The sequence below is a fragment of the Sinocyclocheilus rhinocerous genome, unplaced genomic scaffold, assembly GCF_001515625.1.
Source record: "Sinocyclocheilus rhinocerous isolate Xijiao unplaced genomic scaffold, SAMN03320098_v1.1 scaffold24, whole genome shotgun sequence".
Classification (NCBI taxonomy): domain Eukaryota; kingdom Metazoa; phylum Chordata; class Actinopteri; order Cypriniformes; family Cyprinidae; genus Sinocyclocheilus; species Sinocyclocheilus rhinocerous.
In genome coordinates this window covers 3,291,394-3,306,716 of record NW_015647124.1, presented here as the reverse complement: position 1 = coordinate 3,306,716, position 15,323 = coordinate 3,291,394, and the positions used below count along the sequence as shown (strand labels likewise).

General features: G+C 39.9%; 1 protein-coding gene and 1 long non-coding RNA gene across 2 annotated transcripts; one reads left to right on the top strand and one right to left on the bottom strand.

Moving 5' to 3' along the window:
• Positions 1-5,467: 5,467 nt before the first annotated feature.
• Positions 5,468-9,659, top strand: LOC107708923 (uncharacterized). Its single transcript, XR_001636424.1, has 3 exons — positions 5,468-5,483; positions 9,112-9,152; positions 9,277-9,659. It is a non-coding gene; the product is annotated as an uncharacterized LOC107708923 (long non-coding RNA).
• Positions 9,660-11,068: 1,409 nt separating this feature from the next.
• On the bottom strand, positions 11,069-14,371 carry LOC107709007 (transcription factor Sox-9-A-like). Its single transcript, XM_016513403.1, has 3 exons — positions 13,612-14,371; positions 13,184-13,434; positions 11,069-13,061 (listed from the first exon to the last, which is right to left on the bottom strand). Exons 1-3 carry the CDS (start codon positions 14,043-14,045, stop codon positions 12,358-12,360), a joined length of 1,389 nt encoding a protein of 462 aa, XP_016368889.1. The 5' UTR covers positions 14,046-14,371; the 3' UTR covers positions 11,069-12,357.
• Between the last annotated feature and the right edge of the window lie 952 nt (positions 14,372-15,323).

Here is a 15,323-nt window from a genome sequence, read left to right as displayed (position 1 = left end):
GACAAGTCGCCAGTCCCTCTCTAAAACCAACACATGGAATTCTCTCAGTCTCCTTTAATAATCCTCAGTCCTTCTCCCCCTACCGTTAACCTTTTTTTCTCAAAGCCTGGAGAGTAGTGGGGTGTCCTCAAACAGTAGGGTATTGACCTCATTTCCTCTCTCTAATGGTTCTCCAATTGTTTTCTGACCATCTCTCTGATTGTTTGAATAGATTATCTGTGTGTTTTAGGCTCAGAGAGAAGAAAAGGCCATTGGAGCATCATGTGCTCTGATGATTAACCGAGAGGTACATTTTCAAAACTTTGTGTAATGTGATAAACTGCATTCTTTTAACATATCTGAAAGCATGCATGCTCTTAAATAATGGTTTTAGTGTTTTAAGTTTATGAAGTACAATAAGCAATGTCTTTAATAGTTCTATCAAAAAGGATATATGCAACACACATCTTAGACCATCTGTTTCAACGACAGTATCTAATCTGGCTAAAGTGCATCTGTTGTAATGTCTGGAGTGATGATGCCATGCTATAAAAGCCAATTATTATGAATATGACCATAATTGAGAGGGTTGCTGCTGAGGTCATTTCCTGTCAATACTGTGGCCCACCTCTCTGAGGGTGGTCAGTGAGAATGTGGGCCTCAGCATGTGAGCCTGTCGGGACTGTCTGGGGCCCTGATGGATCAACTCCCAAGGCAGCTCCTCATTCATCACACGAAACACCATTTCACAAACACACACACAGGAAAATTCTCTGTTGGTGCTTAGAGGGTTGTCTTGTGATTTCTTTTGACGTGTGAAATTGTCACTCATTTCATCCAAATGTTTTATTTTTTTCACTGACAAGCGCGTGCATTTAGCAAAGCTGACAATGATGAATGTGAGATCAGTGGGAGGTGATGCAGCATTGTGCCTAATATTCTGTCAAATTCAATAACTATGTGGACAGTGCAACACATAAGGAAGGCAAAGTTTTGGAGACAGAAAGTGAGTTTGATGGATGTGGAATGGACGGTTGGATGGATGGACTGATGGATTGACGGAGATGTGATTTTGATTAATGACCACTCATAGCACTCCGTTGTTGTTGTTACTGATGATGGGTGTGAAATCTTCAGGTCCTCTTTCCGGTCCTTTACGTTAACCCCTATGACAGATCGCTGTCGTCCGGTTGCATTGTTCTTCCTCCTCACCATAGCAACCATAAAAGGCCACAAGCACTGAATGTCACATAGCTTTAGGTGGCCTTCATAAGTCATGCTAGAATCTGACGTTTGGCAAATGGTGCCACAGACTCTTCAGGGAACACTACCTGTCAAACTGTGATGTGTGAAACAATCTGTAAGGACATTCACACACTGTATGAGTTTACATTCAAGATGCATCTGATTCAACGCAATGAGACTTTCCAACATGTAGATGCTTTCTATCGTGGTATCTTTTCTGAATTAAATCTCTGTGTTGCGTACACGCTATAAATTTGAATTTGGCACAATCGAAGCCACAGATTATTTCAAGATGAAATTGATCACCACAGTGTTTTCAAACACCTTTGAGGCATTTAATGTGTTAATGTGGAACAGATGTATGTGCATATGTGCACGAGTGAGAGAAAGAGTCTCGCAGCAGTCTGTTTGCCAGGTCTTCACTATGTCCATCATCTTCCTACCAGTTCGTCCATCTGTAATCTAAATGGATAACTAGTCCATGCAAACACACAGACACAGGCTCTGGAAAAGCCAATTTGGGAACATGCTTAATCTTTTCTGTTGGGGTACAATGGAAATTGTGTGTGTGACATTTCTGTGCAAAGGACATGGGGCCATAGAAACTTCTGGATTGCATTATTTCCTCAAATATCAGAAACACTTTCCTCAAAGTAACGGTTTATCGGTGAACCAGATGCAACAGAATATCCCATTACCTTTTTTTCAAAATATTTAGAAAGATATTGCATGCTTGGTGTTGTATTCATCCTTCCCCAGTCTTCTGTCAGCCACATGTCAGGCTTTTGGATCATGTCTCATTTTGTAAGTCAGAAGCAGATGACCTTTTTCTCACCCTCTCTCACTGGACTGAAAGGTCCCCCTAGCTGTCCATCAGACACCCCTTTCACTGACTGATGAATTGGGACTGGCATCCACCCCCCCTTCCCAAATGGGCGATGTCCTGTTAGAAGGGTTGGGAGGGGGGTTGTACACGTGGGGCGAAACTCAACCGGGCTAAATGAGAGATTGTCACTCATCCCAAACTCACTCTTACCTGTCAATCATTATGACAATTGAGAATTACATCATCAGGCGTCTTGAGGGAGGGAACCCTTGGGGGTGCCATGGATTCACATGCATATACATGTGTTTGCGTGTATGTTTGTGTACTTAAGGCATATACCCTAGTGGCTGATGTCGTAACTACACCCTGTGTTATTCAAAAATCTTTCCTCTTTGATGCCATTAAGATTTTTTTTCCCCACACAATATACAGTATAGATTGCTAATTTTATATTGTGGTAGTTGTTTTACCAGTGTCCTAATATTTTTGGAAAATGTATTTACTGTATATTTCTCTCTGTCTTCTTGCTTTGATGTCACAGCTTTGCATAGGTGCTAGTGAATGTTTTGGAATTTGCACATTCTTGTGATGCAATCAGCTGATCACTGTTGTATTTTTTTCTTCTGCAGCTCCATAGTGATTGGTCACGTGACGATCAAGTGATCATCTGTTAAATTTGTTTGATTATCTTCATGATGAACATTTTTCATCTAGTCTTTGTTACCATTGCCAAAACAAACACTTCAAATCAACAAACATTTTTTTTTTTGCAGTAATTAAATTGACAATGCTAACACTTGAATCAATGCATCTGTATTAAATGTGATAGCATATTTTGACTATTGGAATAAAAAAAAAAACAGAATTGTATTACGAGAGTGTGAATTTTTCCAAATTAAATAGCACATTTCACACAGGAAATAAATATGGCAAAGCTGATGACCTCTGCTGTCTTCAGAATTAATGACTCTGTTGAATCAATCAGAGAATGAGATCTTAAATATTATTCTGACATGCTTGTCATTATTGGAGCAATGTAAATGATCAAGTTACGGTCGTTGATTAGAATATTTTTCTACACAGAGCGGGTCAATTTTCTGTTCGTGAAGCACACTTATTATCTCAGTCTCCAACACATTCAGCTTTTTTCCCACTGCTCCTTTATTACTATCAGATGCTTTCTGATTGTGGTGTCTGTTCTTAAATGAGATTTAATAACATAGCAGATTTTTGCCAGCTTTAAAGCACTGACCTGTGAAAGGATATCCCGTTCCATATGCAGCTACTTGTTGGTTGAGTAATCGTCTTCTCTCCAATTTCTCAACCGTGTCTTTGGTTGCTCTTTTTTTCAGTGGTGTTCAAGCATGGACGAGATAATCAAGGAGGCGCTCTGACGAGGCTGTGGATGAGAAAATCATAAGGGAGGTAAATCTGGAGACCAAATGTTGTTTGGTGTAAAGAGGCGAAATTACAAACATAAGAAAGCAAGACTGAGGTCAGAAATGGGAGTCCGTTGGTCTGAACAAGAGCGAGAGCAAAAGCAGCATGAAAACAGAAGGATGGGAAAGGGAGAATGTTTATTAAGATGATGTAAATCAATAGAGCACAGCAGTAAAAATCCTGTTCAATTTCTCCATAGAGAATTTATTTTTTGAAGAAATAATGTATGCATTTTTAAAAACAGACCTAATATGCACTGCTGCTTTTTCTTCATCATCTTCTTTTAAATTCCCAGTGAAGAAATACACTACCCATAATCCTCAAGCGAGATACATTAATTTGAGTAATTGTTACCATGGCAACTGGAACGGCACCAAAAATAAATAAATAAATAATTGTAATATACATATATTGTGTAATTATATTGATTAGAGTTTTATATTGTATAACTGTTTCTGATTTGATATTGTCATTTGCAGTGCTCCTTGGGATTATAGTTCTTTCTGACAAGTTCAAGGTTTTTTTTTTTGTTTAGTTTTTTTTGATACTTTCTTGTTCCAAATAAAAGTTTGCAGTATTTTGATTTATCTCAGAGCTGGTTAATGGCGAGTAAATACATTTTTGTAATACCAGTGTAGAAAATTAATGGGCCACTAATATTCAACCGTTTTTTTTTTTTTTTTGTGTGTGTGTTTTTTTATGTTTGAAATAAGTCTCTTCTGCTCACCAAGGCTGCATTTATTTGATCAAATATACAGTAAAAACAACAATATTGCAAAATATTTTTTACAATTTTAAATAGCTGTTTTCTATGAGAATATATTGCCCCAAAAAAAATCGTTATTCAAAAACTTTTCTTTATGGACATATATATATATATATATATATATATATATATAAATCTAGCTTTTATTTATTATTTTTGATCACCAGAAGGTTTTATATAATGAAATGAAAGGGCCAGGGACTCAAGACCCTCTGTACCTCTGCAAGAAGATTAGGCACAGTAAAACTTCAGCCTAGATCACATTTGTTGCTTCACAAACAATCAGTTCTTCAGCATGAATCTGAGACGAGAAGTACGTGCTCATACCAGCTAGCTTGTCTGCCAAGGGCGTTAGAGCAAACCCACGTTTGCCACCATGCAGTTCCCAACTGTTCTCTTTGTCCAGAAAGACAGATGCGTTTTTGGGGTTGTTAACACTCTCAGTCACAGTTGCTTGCTTAATCTTTTGAATGATTTTGAAATAAATGAAAATCTGCGGGCTTTAGTAGTGAAGATGTGTGTGAAGATAAACCCCCCTGACTTCTCAATCGCGTTCTCTCGTGCTGTTCTTCTGATTTGCAGTTGGCTACAGAAACCCAGTGCTAAATGTCAAAAACAGGATGGTTGAGCTTGCCTGGCTCAGCTATAGCTCACCTGGCGTCTTGTCTTTCTTTGTTCAGCTGTTGTGTCTGCACTGATATGTTAAGCCCATGTTTTTAGGGCCGCACTGAAGACACTCAAAGAACGACGTTACTCTACAAACAAATTTTCCAGAGCGGAATGCAGCGAGTATATGCTATTCTCCATGTTTTTAGCCTAATAGATCACACAAAAATGCATGTTTGTAAGAAAAAAAATCCATCAAGATGTTTTACAGTCCAAAACAGCTCTAAACAAATATGGGGGTGGATTTTGATGTGAGAGACAACAGGAGATGGACTTTTTCACTGGAGGAATATTTTAGCAATGATTTGAAGTAAAAACGTCTTAATGATGAATTATTTTCTTACAAAAACACAGCTTTTGTCTTCTCCAGATGTTAACTGATGGACTGGAGTGGTGTGGATTGCTTGTGGATTATTGTGATGTTTTTATCAGCTGTTTGGACTCTCATTCTGACGGCACCCATTCACTGCAGAGCATCCATTGCTGAGACACTGATGCAATGCTGCATTTCTCCAAACCTGATGAAGAAACAAACTCATCTACATCTTGGATGGCCTGAGGGTGAGTACATTTTCAGCCATTTTTCATTGTTTGGATGAACTAAGTTCCTCAGGTGATATGCAGATCAAGTGCATGTGTGGGAAATCCACTCTTCTGCTTAGTCACCGAGATGTTCGAGGCTGTAATCAGTGTCAGCTCATCTTCCGTGGAGGCCAACAATGTGTCTGGTGTGACTCTTGGTGGTCTCTGATCTCTGAGGCTACCAAGTTGTAGTTTATGAAATCATAAAGCGTTCTTTTTGCTCCACCCCTTTACACACACACACACACACACACACACATTTCCTCAAGCACATTAAGTGTTTAGAATAGTGTGTGTGTGTGTGTGTGTGAGATAGGAAGAGATAAAAAAGTGACAAATTGCTGCATCTGTTGGCTGTGCAGTGCATGCCTCTGCTAATCTCCAGTGATATATGCACCGTCAAGACATAAAGCCATGCAGCCTTTGGGGTTTTGTGAGTGTGTGTTTGTGCATTCACACACGTTTTATGCACTAAGTCACACCTCCAAGAGCTCTGTGTCCGTATGTCTCTGTCTATCAGCGGAAAACATCTGAATCACAATATGAGAAAAATCCCCATTAGCTGGCATGTTATTTTGACTTCTAACTTGTGTGTGCATGTGTGTGTGTGTTTAACTCAACATTTGCGACTACAAAGAGCGTTTGCTCTGATGATAGGGGATTATGGGTAACGTTTGCATCTGTCGGGGCTGCAGTGAGTCAGTGGCCTCACCAGCTGTGCAAGCAACTGGTTTTCTGCATATGGAGGTCAGGGTGAGATAACCCTCATGCGGATGATTTATGTTTGCATACACGTGTTTTCCTGTGCGTGTGTGTTTCTTCCTGATTGTCAGATGTCTTCCTGGTTGTGTGGCTCCACAACTGTGAAGTTCTTCAGCAGCAACATTTGTTTCTGTCAGACATCTTGTTCGTGGTGTTCGGTCAGGGGGGCGTTTTCTCTGAGGAGGAAACGGAGGGAGTGTTTATCACACAATCCACAGTACAAAACAAAACAAAATGCATATTAGATAAATAGTGCGTACTGTTTTTTAATACGTTTTTTTCTTTATATGTTTATTTAGTAAGTCTCAATATAATGTGCACTGGGTCAAAACTGCATTGTTGAGAGAAAACCAAAAAAACTAATACAAAATATTGGTAAACAAAACATCTACAAAAATTGTAAACACTATAAATATGTATTTTAGGTTCCCTCACTCCACAACAAATCCTTTAAATTTAATGGTATTCTGAACAGAACTTATATTAAAAATACAAGTATATAACAAACAGATTCTATTTGTGCTATTCGTTATAAACAGCAAAGAAGCCAAAACTAATTATTTAAAGCGAGACTGAAACTAGTGGAATGTGGGAAAATAAAGAAGGTAACAGTGAGCTATAGGGTCACAATTAACCACTCCTCTTTCTATAGTTATACTGTCCAGTTATAGTTGTGGATTGTTTTTTTGTTTTTTTGACTAATGGTCATAAAAGCAGCTATACTGTAAAACTACACTGTAAAAAAATCCCTGTTTTAAAACTGTATTTTAAAGATTGATTGAAATATATGAAGTAGAAAAAGTTGACATTATGGACAATATCAAATAAAGTCTTTGTTTATTGAATAGGCCATTAATTATGAGCATTAAAAAATCATATCTTAAAATATTAAATAGCAAGAACTTTCAATGTCAAGTTCAGAGTCAAAATAACTTTTTTAAATTAATTATTTAATTAATTAATATATTAATTAATTAGATTTTTTATTTGTATAATGCTTTTCACAATACACATTTTACAGAAATATCATGATCTTAATATCTTCATGCATTACAGTCCATTTAGCAGTTATACTATATATCCAGCTTTATATAGAGCATAATATAATATATATAATGCAACATTTTATAATATAATAATATAATTTTCATTTTGCAACAATATAGCAATCACAAAGTTGAAATTTGCTATATATTATACATCGCTTTTCTGTGATTTTACTATATATACTACATATCCAAGTTTATATAGAGAGCTGTGCAATAATATAGTTTACCTTTAGCAATACTATAAACAATCACATTTGAAATTTGCTATATATTGCTATACATGAGTATACTGTATATATCCAACTTTATATAAAGAACTGAATGATATAGTTACATTTTGTGACAATATAAACAATCCCGCAGCCAAGATTTGCTAGATAGTATATATTGTTTTTCGTGATTATGTTGTATGTAAACAGATATGTAGTGCTAGGCGATAATATAGTTAAATTTTGCGATGATATAAACAATCAGGCATCTAAGATTTGCCTATATAGTGCAGTATATATTGTTTTTCGTGATTATGTTGTATGTAAACAGATATGTAGTGCTAGGCGATAATATAGTTACATTTTGCGATGATATAAACAATCAGGCAGCTAAGATTTGCCTATATAGTGCAGTATATATTGCTTTTGTTGAGTCTACTGTATATATGTAGGCTAATGTGACTCATTATACTAACTAAATATTAGATTATATCACAAAAAATCTGAAAAACGTATACAAATATAATAAATAATGATGCCTTTAATGTGGAATCTGTGTTCAAATGCTTATGTATTTCACAAAGTTGTATCCAGATTGACTCTGTTTTAGTTATAGGTGCTGTCAGACACTTTCAGTAACCCAGGCATGTGTATCAGATGGAAGCTCTGCTTCAGTCCCATACGACCATGAAAAAACCCACACTCGTCATGGTAAAAGCCCCTAGTCCAAACAACTTCCCTCCCATACTCAGTGTCCACACCTTTCCATGTCGCCTCAGTAGAGCATGCTAAACCTCTCCGCTCCTTTATCTCTCCGGACAGCTCGGGTCATCGCGGCTTTGTTGCTACATTTAGACACGTCATATTTTCTAAAAGCGCAGACGTGTGCAGAAAACCCTTTTTTTCTATCCAGACTTGCAGCGAAGGCACTGAACCCTGAACCTGAACCCAGACGCGCAGTGGAGACGTTTTTTTTTTATATACTTTTAAGATTTAAAGTACACTACAAGTGCATATTCAATAAAATTAAGCACACTTCTTTTTCACAGTGGTGTTCACCATTCATTTGCATTGTATGGGAAAGAGCAATGTGAACAGTCTACTGAACGTCTCATGTTGTGTTCCACAAATTTGGAACAACATGAGGGTGTGCAAATGATGATAATTGTCCCTTTCAATATTTAACACAGATTGATTAATGCATGAGATATTTCAAAGTGTATATGCCATTCAATGTTTTTGCAATAATAAATCGTAGGATGCGACCTCGGGCATCTATTCAACGAGGGAGTCCGGCTTTTAAAACCGTGATCCCTCCTTCACAAGTTGCATATAGTATTATTAAATTAAGACATTTAAATGACATTGATAATGACTGCTAATATGTTGAAGACTTTTGAGGCATAATTCCAAATCTTTAAACTGAGCGTTTTCAGAATAAATGAACAAAAACCATAAAAGTGCTACATTTTCCCGGCACTCCCTACTTTGTAATTCAGGGGGTGTTTCTGCAAGGATACAGTGAATCATACATCATTTATCTGTAAAAACCAGCTTAACTTATTCAAATTCTGTATTTTCTCACAGAAATACCACACTTGATACTGCAGTCCACCTGCTTTGGTCATGTAAGTGTGTGTCGTTTTTCATTTTATGCTTTAAATGTTTCATGGTTGCTTTGTTAGTGAAGTGGGACGTTGCCAGATTCCTCTTTTTCAACCTTATTTTGTGTTCTTATTTTGCATTTGAAAGGACCACCCATTGGGCTCAGAGGAGAGAGATTCCCTGCACGCCGTCTCCTTGGAATATTAATGGGCTTCTCCTGGGAAAACTGCCCACAGAATGGGCCACTCCATCGCTGTCTCTGTTTCCGCTCAGCTGTCCTGAGGGTGCGTGAGGGTGTTCGGTACAATCCGGTCTGGAGAAACCTCAAGTACACCTCAAACTTTTGTTTTGATGTTTCATTAAGGACTCTTGAATGTTTCTTTTTCCACCCCCCAGAATGTCAGTAAAATATATTACCGCTTTTATTACACAATAAAAAGCACAGGAACGGCTACATTTATTATGTCAAATTCCTCAGTCTCAACTTTATAACCGTAATCAATAATAAGACATATTGATTGAAATGAGGGGGCCATTAGCACATCGGGGATTTGGGAACAGATCGTTCGAGCATTGAGAGAGGTGACAATGATGCCGATCACCACTGGTTTTCATCACCGGAGCTGCATAGTTCTTTCCCACTCGATGGCAGAAGCCGAGACATCTCATCTGTTTTGGCGTTATGAGAGTGACCATTCTAATGGCTTCTACAGATGGCAGAGCTCACTGAAGTCATTGATCTTTTCCTTCAATCCCTTTCACATTCTTTATCTGTATTTGACTCTCTGTCACTTGCTTTCAGTTATTCCACTATTTCCTCTGCCCCAGTCTGGGTCTCTGAGGTGAGCGCTGAGTTTTTGGCATTTTTTTGCGGAAACTGTGATAGAATTATTTTTTTTTACAGCAAAAAACTGCATTTTACAGCATTTATTTGAAATAGGCATGTTTGTAACAATGTACAAGTCCTTATTGTCACTTGATCAGTTTAAATAAAATCACTAATTTCCCCAACTTTTCAACGGTAGTGTAGAATATATGGCCATAGATAGATAGATAGATAGATAGATAGTTTCTGCGTAATTTACACAGAAATGTCCCATCCCATATCCTGGGTAAATGTTAGTTTTGTGGGCATAATAATTTCGGTGCATATGGTAACATAAATAACTGGCCCTGTATTGAAACAGCTGCGACCAATGGACCTCTGACCCTCCACTGTTGGCTGCTGATCCTGTCGTCTCTCCTTCACATACGAATTCGATGTTTATTAACACTATCCCATATTTACAAAGGGATCTGTGCAGGTATGCTGTTTCTATTGAGTGAAGAATGGAAAGTGACCGCGATCAGACAGAGAAACCCTGAAGCCAAGCGTGCCAGTATATTCAGTCTCACTACTTTATCATTTGCAAAATATGAGACTGTAATGATTCTACAGTGTTAAAGCCAGAAGATGTTTGTTGTTTCTGGTTTTGTAATCACATACCAGCATAGATGACGCAATCACATAATAGAGCTGAAAATTACAATAAATTGGTAGAACATGATGTCTTTGGCATGACGGACTTGTCAGTATTTCCCTTTGCTGACCGTTTAGAGGAACAAACCTAGGGAACCACATAGGAAAACCAAATGCTGTTTTTCTTTACTTTTTCACACTAACAATACGAGTGTTATAATGTGCTGACTATAGGGCCCTCCTGCTGTTTCATCTGCGAGAGGGAGGCAATGCTTACGTAAGAAAACTAAAGCTCGTCATTGCCAGAGACACAAGGCTAAACACAAACCATACATATTCATGCTTAGTGCTGTAGAAATGTAACTGGACACAGATTATGAGTCGACTTCAGACAATAACAAGCCGTAGGTGTCTGTTTTACGTTTTATTCTCACTTTTATTGCAAATATAATACAAAAGATGAGCTTCTTCAAAGGCAGTAAAATGTTAAATTTTTTAAAGACAAAAAACGTGTTCAGTCTTGTGTAAAAAAGATACCAACATCAGTACTGAGATCACTGAAGTTGAGTAAAGCACAAAATCGGAAAGGGAAAATGTATAAGCAAAGAAAGATGCCAACTAACTAACTAACTACTTAAAAACAACTACAGCTTCAAATTAGAGCATCGTTAAACTTTCCAAACGAAAGACTACGCTTCCAGTTATTTTAGAAACTGCAACAGTATTTTGTGCATGACACAACTGGTTAGAAATAAAGACAAATAAACATTTAAAATAGAAAAATCTACATACGATAAATAAACATGATGAATACAGAATTTTACCATATTAAGTACCAGCCCTCTGTCTAAATGGCCCGTTGGATTACATGACACCATATTCAGAGGCGCAAAATAACAATTCTTTTTTTTTTGTATAAAGTATTAAAGAATAAAATGCAAATAATTTCTTTGAAATAAAATTAATACTAATAAATAAATTAAAGGGGTTAAGATGGGATACAGAAGGAGGGGCTGTAAGATGACACCTGCACGACTGCAGGCAGCTAATGACAAGCAGAGGTCAAAGGGCACTTCCTGGAGCTGCGACACATGCTGTTAGACACTCAGTAAATTCTCAGCTGCCGCTGCCACGTAGATATTCCCGCTAAATTCGCTTCCAACATTTGACAGGCACTGATGCTGGTTGGGGATAAAAGCGTGAACGAGAAAAAAAAAAAAAAAGGTTGGATAGGGATGATATTTTGCAGGAACATAAATAAAGGGCACAGAGTCAAACTATAAAACATAAAATGCACCGCACGAGGACTAGAGACAACAATGGGTGTTACTGATGGAAAAAGGTGGGAGAAAAACAAGGAATGACTACCAAGAGTGGTTTAGTAAAAATAGGATTTTCTACAAGAAACACAGAAGTCCGAAAATACAAAAAAAGAACATGTTAAGAAAACATACACAGTACATATTAAAGTATCAGTAATCAATAAGTCCTCACAGAGGAATCATTTCTCAAAAATGTTTCTTTTCTTGCAAACAAGGCTAAAAATATATATATATATATATTCTAATCACAATTTCAGGCGATTAAAAAGGCACGTTGGGAGCCGTTTTTCTTGAAGTCCAGCTTTCCTTCCTACATTTCATTGTTGTGTGTGTGTGTGTGTGTGGGAAATTCAAGTGTGTGTTTTAAAGAGAGTGGAATGATGCGGAATGAGTCCCGCCAGTCTCTGCTGCGTATCTGCTCGACGGTGGGCGCGTGACGGCGAGTCCTCAGGGTCTGGACAGCTGTGTGTAGACCGGCTGCTGGTCCCAATGCTGGGGACTGTGGTTGGATTGGGGAATGGAAGGAACCCCGGCAGTGTCAGCGATGGGTGTGTACATGGGCCTCTGGCTGGAGCTCATGTAGCTGAAGGTGGAGTACAAGCCGGAGCTTTGACCTCCAGCGTGGGTGTAATAGGAGTTGGCGCCGCCCTGGTGGTCAGAGTAGTCGTACTGCGCCCGGGTGATTGATGGGAACGAAGTACTGTAGTGCTGGAGGTTGAAGGAGCCGTAGCTGACGTGCTGCGGCGAGCCCTGCTGCTGCTCGTTGTAGTGGCTGGGACTGAGCTGTTCGGTTTTGATGTGCGTCTTTCTCGGTTGGTCTTGATCCCCGGTGCCGCCCGTCCCGAGTGGAGTCAGCTGGGCGCTTGGAGGGCTGCCGTTTTGAGGCTTCCCCATCCAGGTGGCGTAGCCGGCCACGTAGGACGCGTTGGTGGCGTGCCCGTTCGGCGGCAGGTACTGGTCAAACTCGTTGACGTCGAAAGTTTCGATGACGTCGTTGCTGAGCTCGCCGATGTCCACGTCGCGGAAGTCGATGTTGAGCGGACGCCCCGTGCTTTCCTGAAGCGGACGGGCCTCTCGCTTCAGATCCACTTTGCCTGGCTGCACGTCAGTTTTTGGGGTGGTGGGAGGAGTGGGCGGCCCTTGGGACTGGCCTGTTTGGAAACGGTGGAGGAGGGGAGAGAAGTTAGAGAGCGAGTTAAGCACCGCACAGGGTACGCAACAGCAAGAGCGAAAGAAGGGGGAAAAAAACTGAGATTAACTCGAAATGGCCCACCTGAGTGCTCGCTGGGCGAATGCACCTCTCCCATGCTGGACGCGGGCGAGTCGGCTTGCTGGAGGGCTTTGAAGATGGCATTCGGGGAGATGTGAGTCTGCTCGCTGCCGTCCTCAGACTCGCTCTGGCCATTCTTCACCGACTTCCTCCGCCGAGGCTGATACTTGTAGTCGGGGTGATCTTTCTTGTGCTGAACCCTGAGGCGTTCAGCCTCCTCCACGAAGGGACGCTTTTCGCCCTCGTTCAGCAATCTGCCAATGAGTACAGCAATGAATCTTTCCCTACAGTACGTACTGTTACTACTGTGTATCCTGCATGCAGTTGTGTGCTATTTTAGTACTTATGCATATGAATTAATGCAATATAATTAATTGCAAATACATTTTAAACTCTAATAGACATGTATGTTTCATAAGAAAAGCCTTTACCTCCAAAGTTTGCCCAGAGTTTTGCTGAGCTCGGCGTTGTGGAGGTGCGGGTATTGATCCGCGAGCTTCCTGCGCGCCGCTTGCGCCCACACCATAAACGCGTTCATCGGCCTCTTCACGTGCGGCTTGTTTTTGCTCGAGCCGTTGACTCTCACCGGCATGGGCACGAGCGTCCAGTCGTACCCTTTCAGCACCTGAGACACCGCGTCTCGGATGCACACCGGGAACTTGTCGTCTTCGACCTTCTTGAACTCGCCGAGCGTCCCGTCCGGAGCTATGAGGCTGTTCTCGGCCGGGCGGGTGTTCTCCGTGTCGGAGCCCGAGCCGCAGCCCGGGGAGCCCGCGGAGTCCTCGGACATGCTCGGACTTGGGGCATCAGACAGACACTTCTCTTGCTCATCTGTCATTTTCAGGTAGGGATCTAGTAGATTCATGCGAAGACTGTAGATGGACAATCTCAGAGAATTCGTACGGCACTCCCGACTGAACGCTTCGCCTTCCCAAAATACTTTCCAGCTATTAATTCCTGCAAATCCACTGAATCGCGGCGCTCACTTTCAGAGGGCAAGCGTTTGAGTGTTTCTGCTGGTGTCTGCAAAAGCAAAGCGCTCCCCGTGCGCTCCCGTGTTGTATTTCCAAGAGAGGGACGAACTTTGGTTTGTCAGCTGAGCGCGCACGGGCTTTTAAACTGCACGCGCTGTGACGACAAGGAAAACGATGCCTGCTCGTGCCCACCCCTCTCTCACTCTCAATAATTATCACCCACAATTTAACATTTGAAAAATCTACTTTAACTTTGCTTCAAAAAGCACTGCTTTCATCATAAGTGCTTGCTGAAAACTCCTACTGCTGTATAAAAGAGAAAGTGTGCGCCAGTACGCAGCCTGAAAATGTTTATCTTTAGGGTCGGGCAAAATACTACATACACCACGCAAGACTTCAGGCGAATGCAAACAATCAAACGGGCTTAATATTCAAGCCACTGGCTTTAATTCGTTTATTTAGTGACTAATTTTGGAAAGCTTGGCTCAAGGAAGTGTTACTCAGTCAGTGACTCAGCAGAGCTTTCCACTCGCACTAATTCCTTCTTTTCGACAGGTTTGGAGAAGTTGCAAATATTGTTGCATCTATTCATCAAGCTCCATGCAGTCCGGAGATGGTGTCGGGGCGACTCGCTGGGTGCTGTCATGAAACTGACCGATAGGGGGAGACAGAGTTCTGTGCTCAGTGCAGAGTTTGTCAGTGTATAGTAGGCCTAATACAAACATTGGCCATGCCTTACTGATTAAAAACAGCTCAGGTCTCTGTATTTTTGGTCACACTTAGCATTTATATAGGGGAGACCGGGGAGTGTTAATACATTCTATTTAAATGTCTAAAGCGTTTTTTTCTTTTTCAAAACATGTTTCAGACTTTAAAAATAATATAATATTTGTCTTCTACAAAATTAAGTAATCTTGAAATCGCCATTATATCCCTAAATTGTTTAAATTTGTGAAGTACACGGCGATATTGCAACCTGCCTGACTTCCATTAGGCTTACACTAACAGAAAACATACATTTTAAATGGTATTTCATTTGTAATTTAGGGCCTATTTCTTTTATGCATAAATGTATTGTGGTAATCAAATCGACTTGTTTAGCATCCTAATTTCACCTTAAAACTCTCTATAAAAAAATAAATGCATAATTCTTTTTACTTATGTAAGTA

Excerpts from the sequence above, each read along its gene's own strand:
- LOC107709007 (XM_016513403.1), bottom strand. The coding sequence starts at position 14,045 with ATGAATCTACTAGATCCCTACCTGAAAATGACAGATGAGCAAGAGAAG. Across the intron at positions 13,435-13,611 it reads ACTCTGGGCAAACTTTGGAG|ATTGCTGAACGAGGGCGAAA; the intron begins GTAAAGGCTTTT and ends ACTCATTGGCAG. Across the intron at positions 13,062-13,183 it reads TTCGCCCAGCGAGCACTCAG|GCCAGTCCCAAGGGCCGCCC; the intron begins GTGGGCCATTTC and ends GTTTCCAAACAG.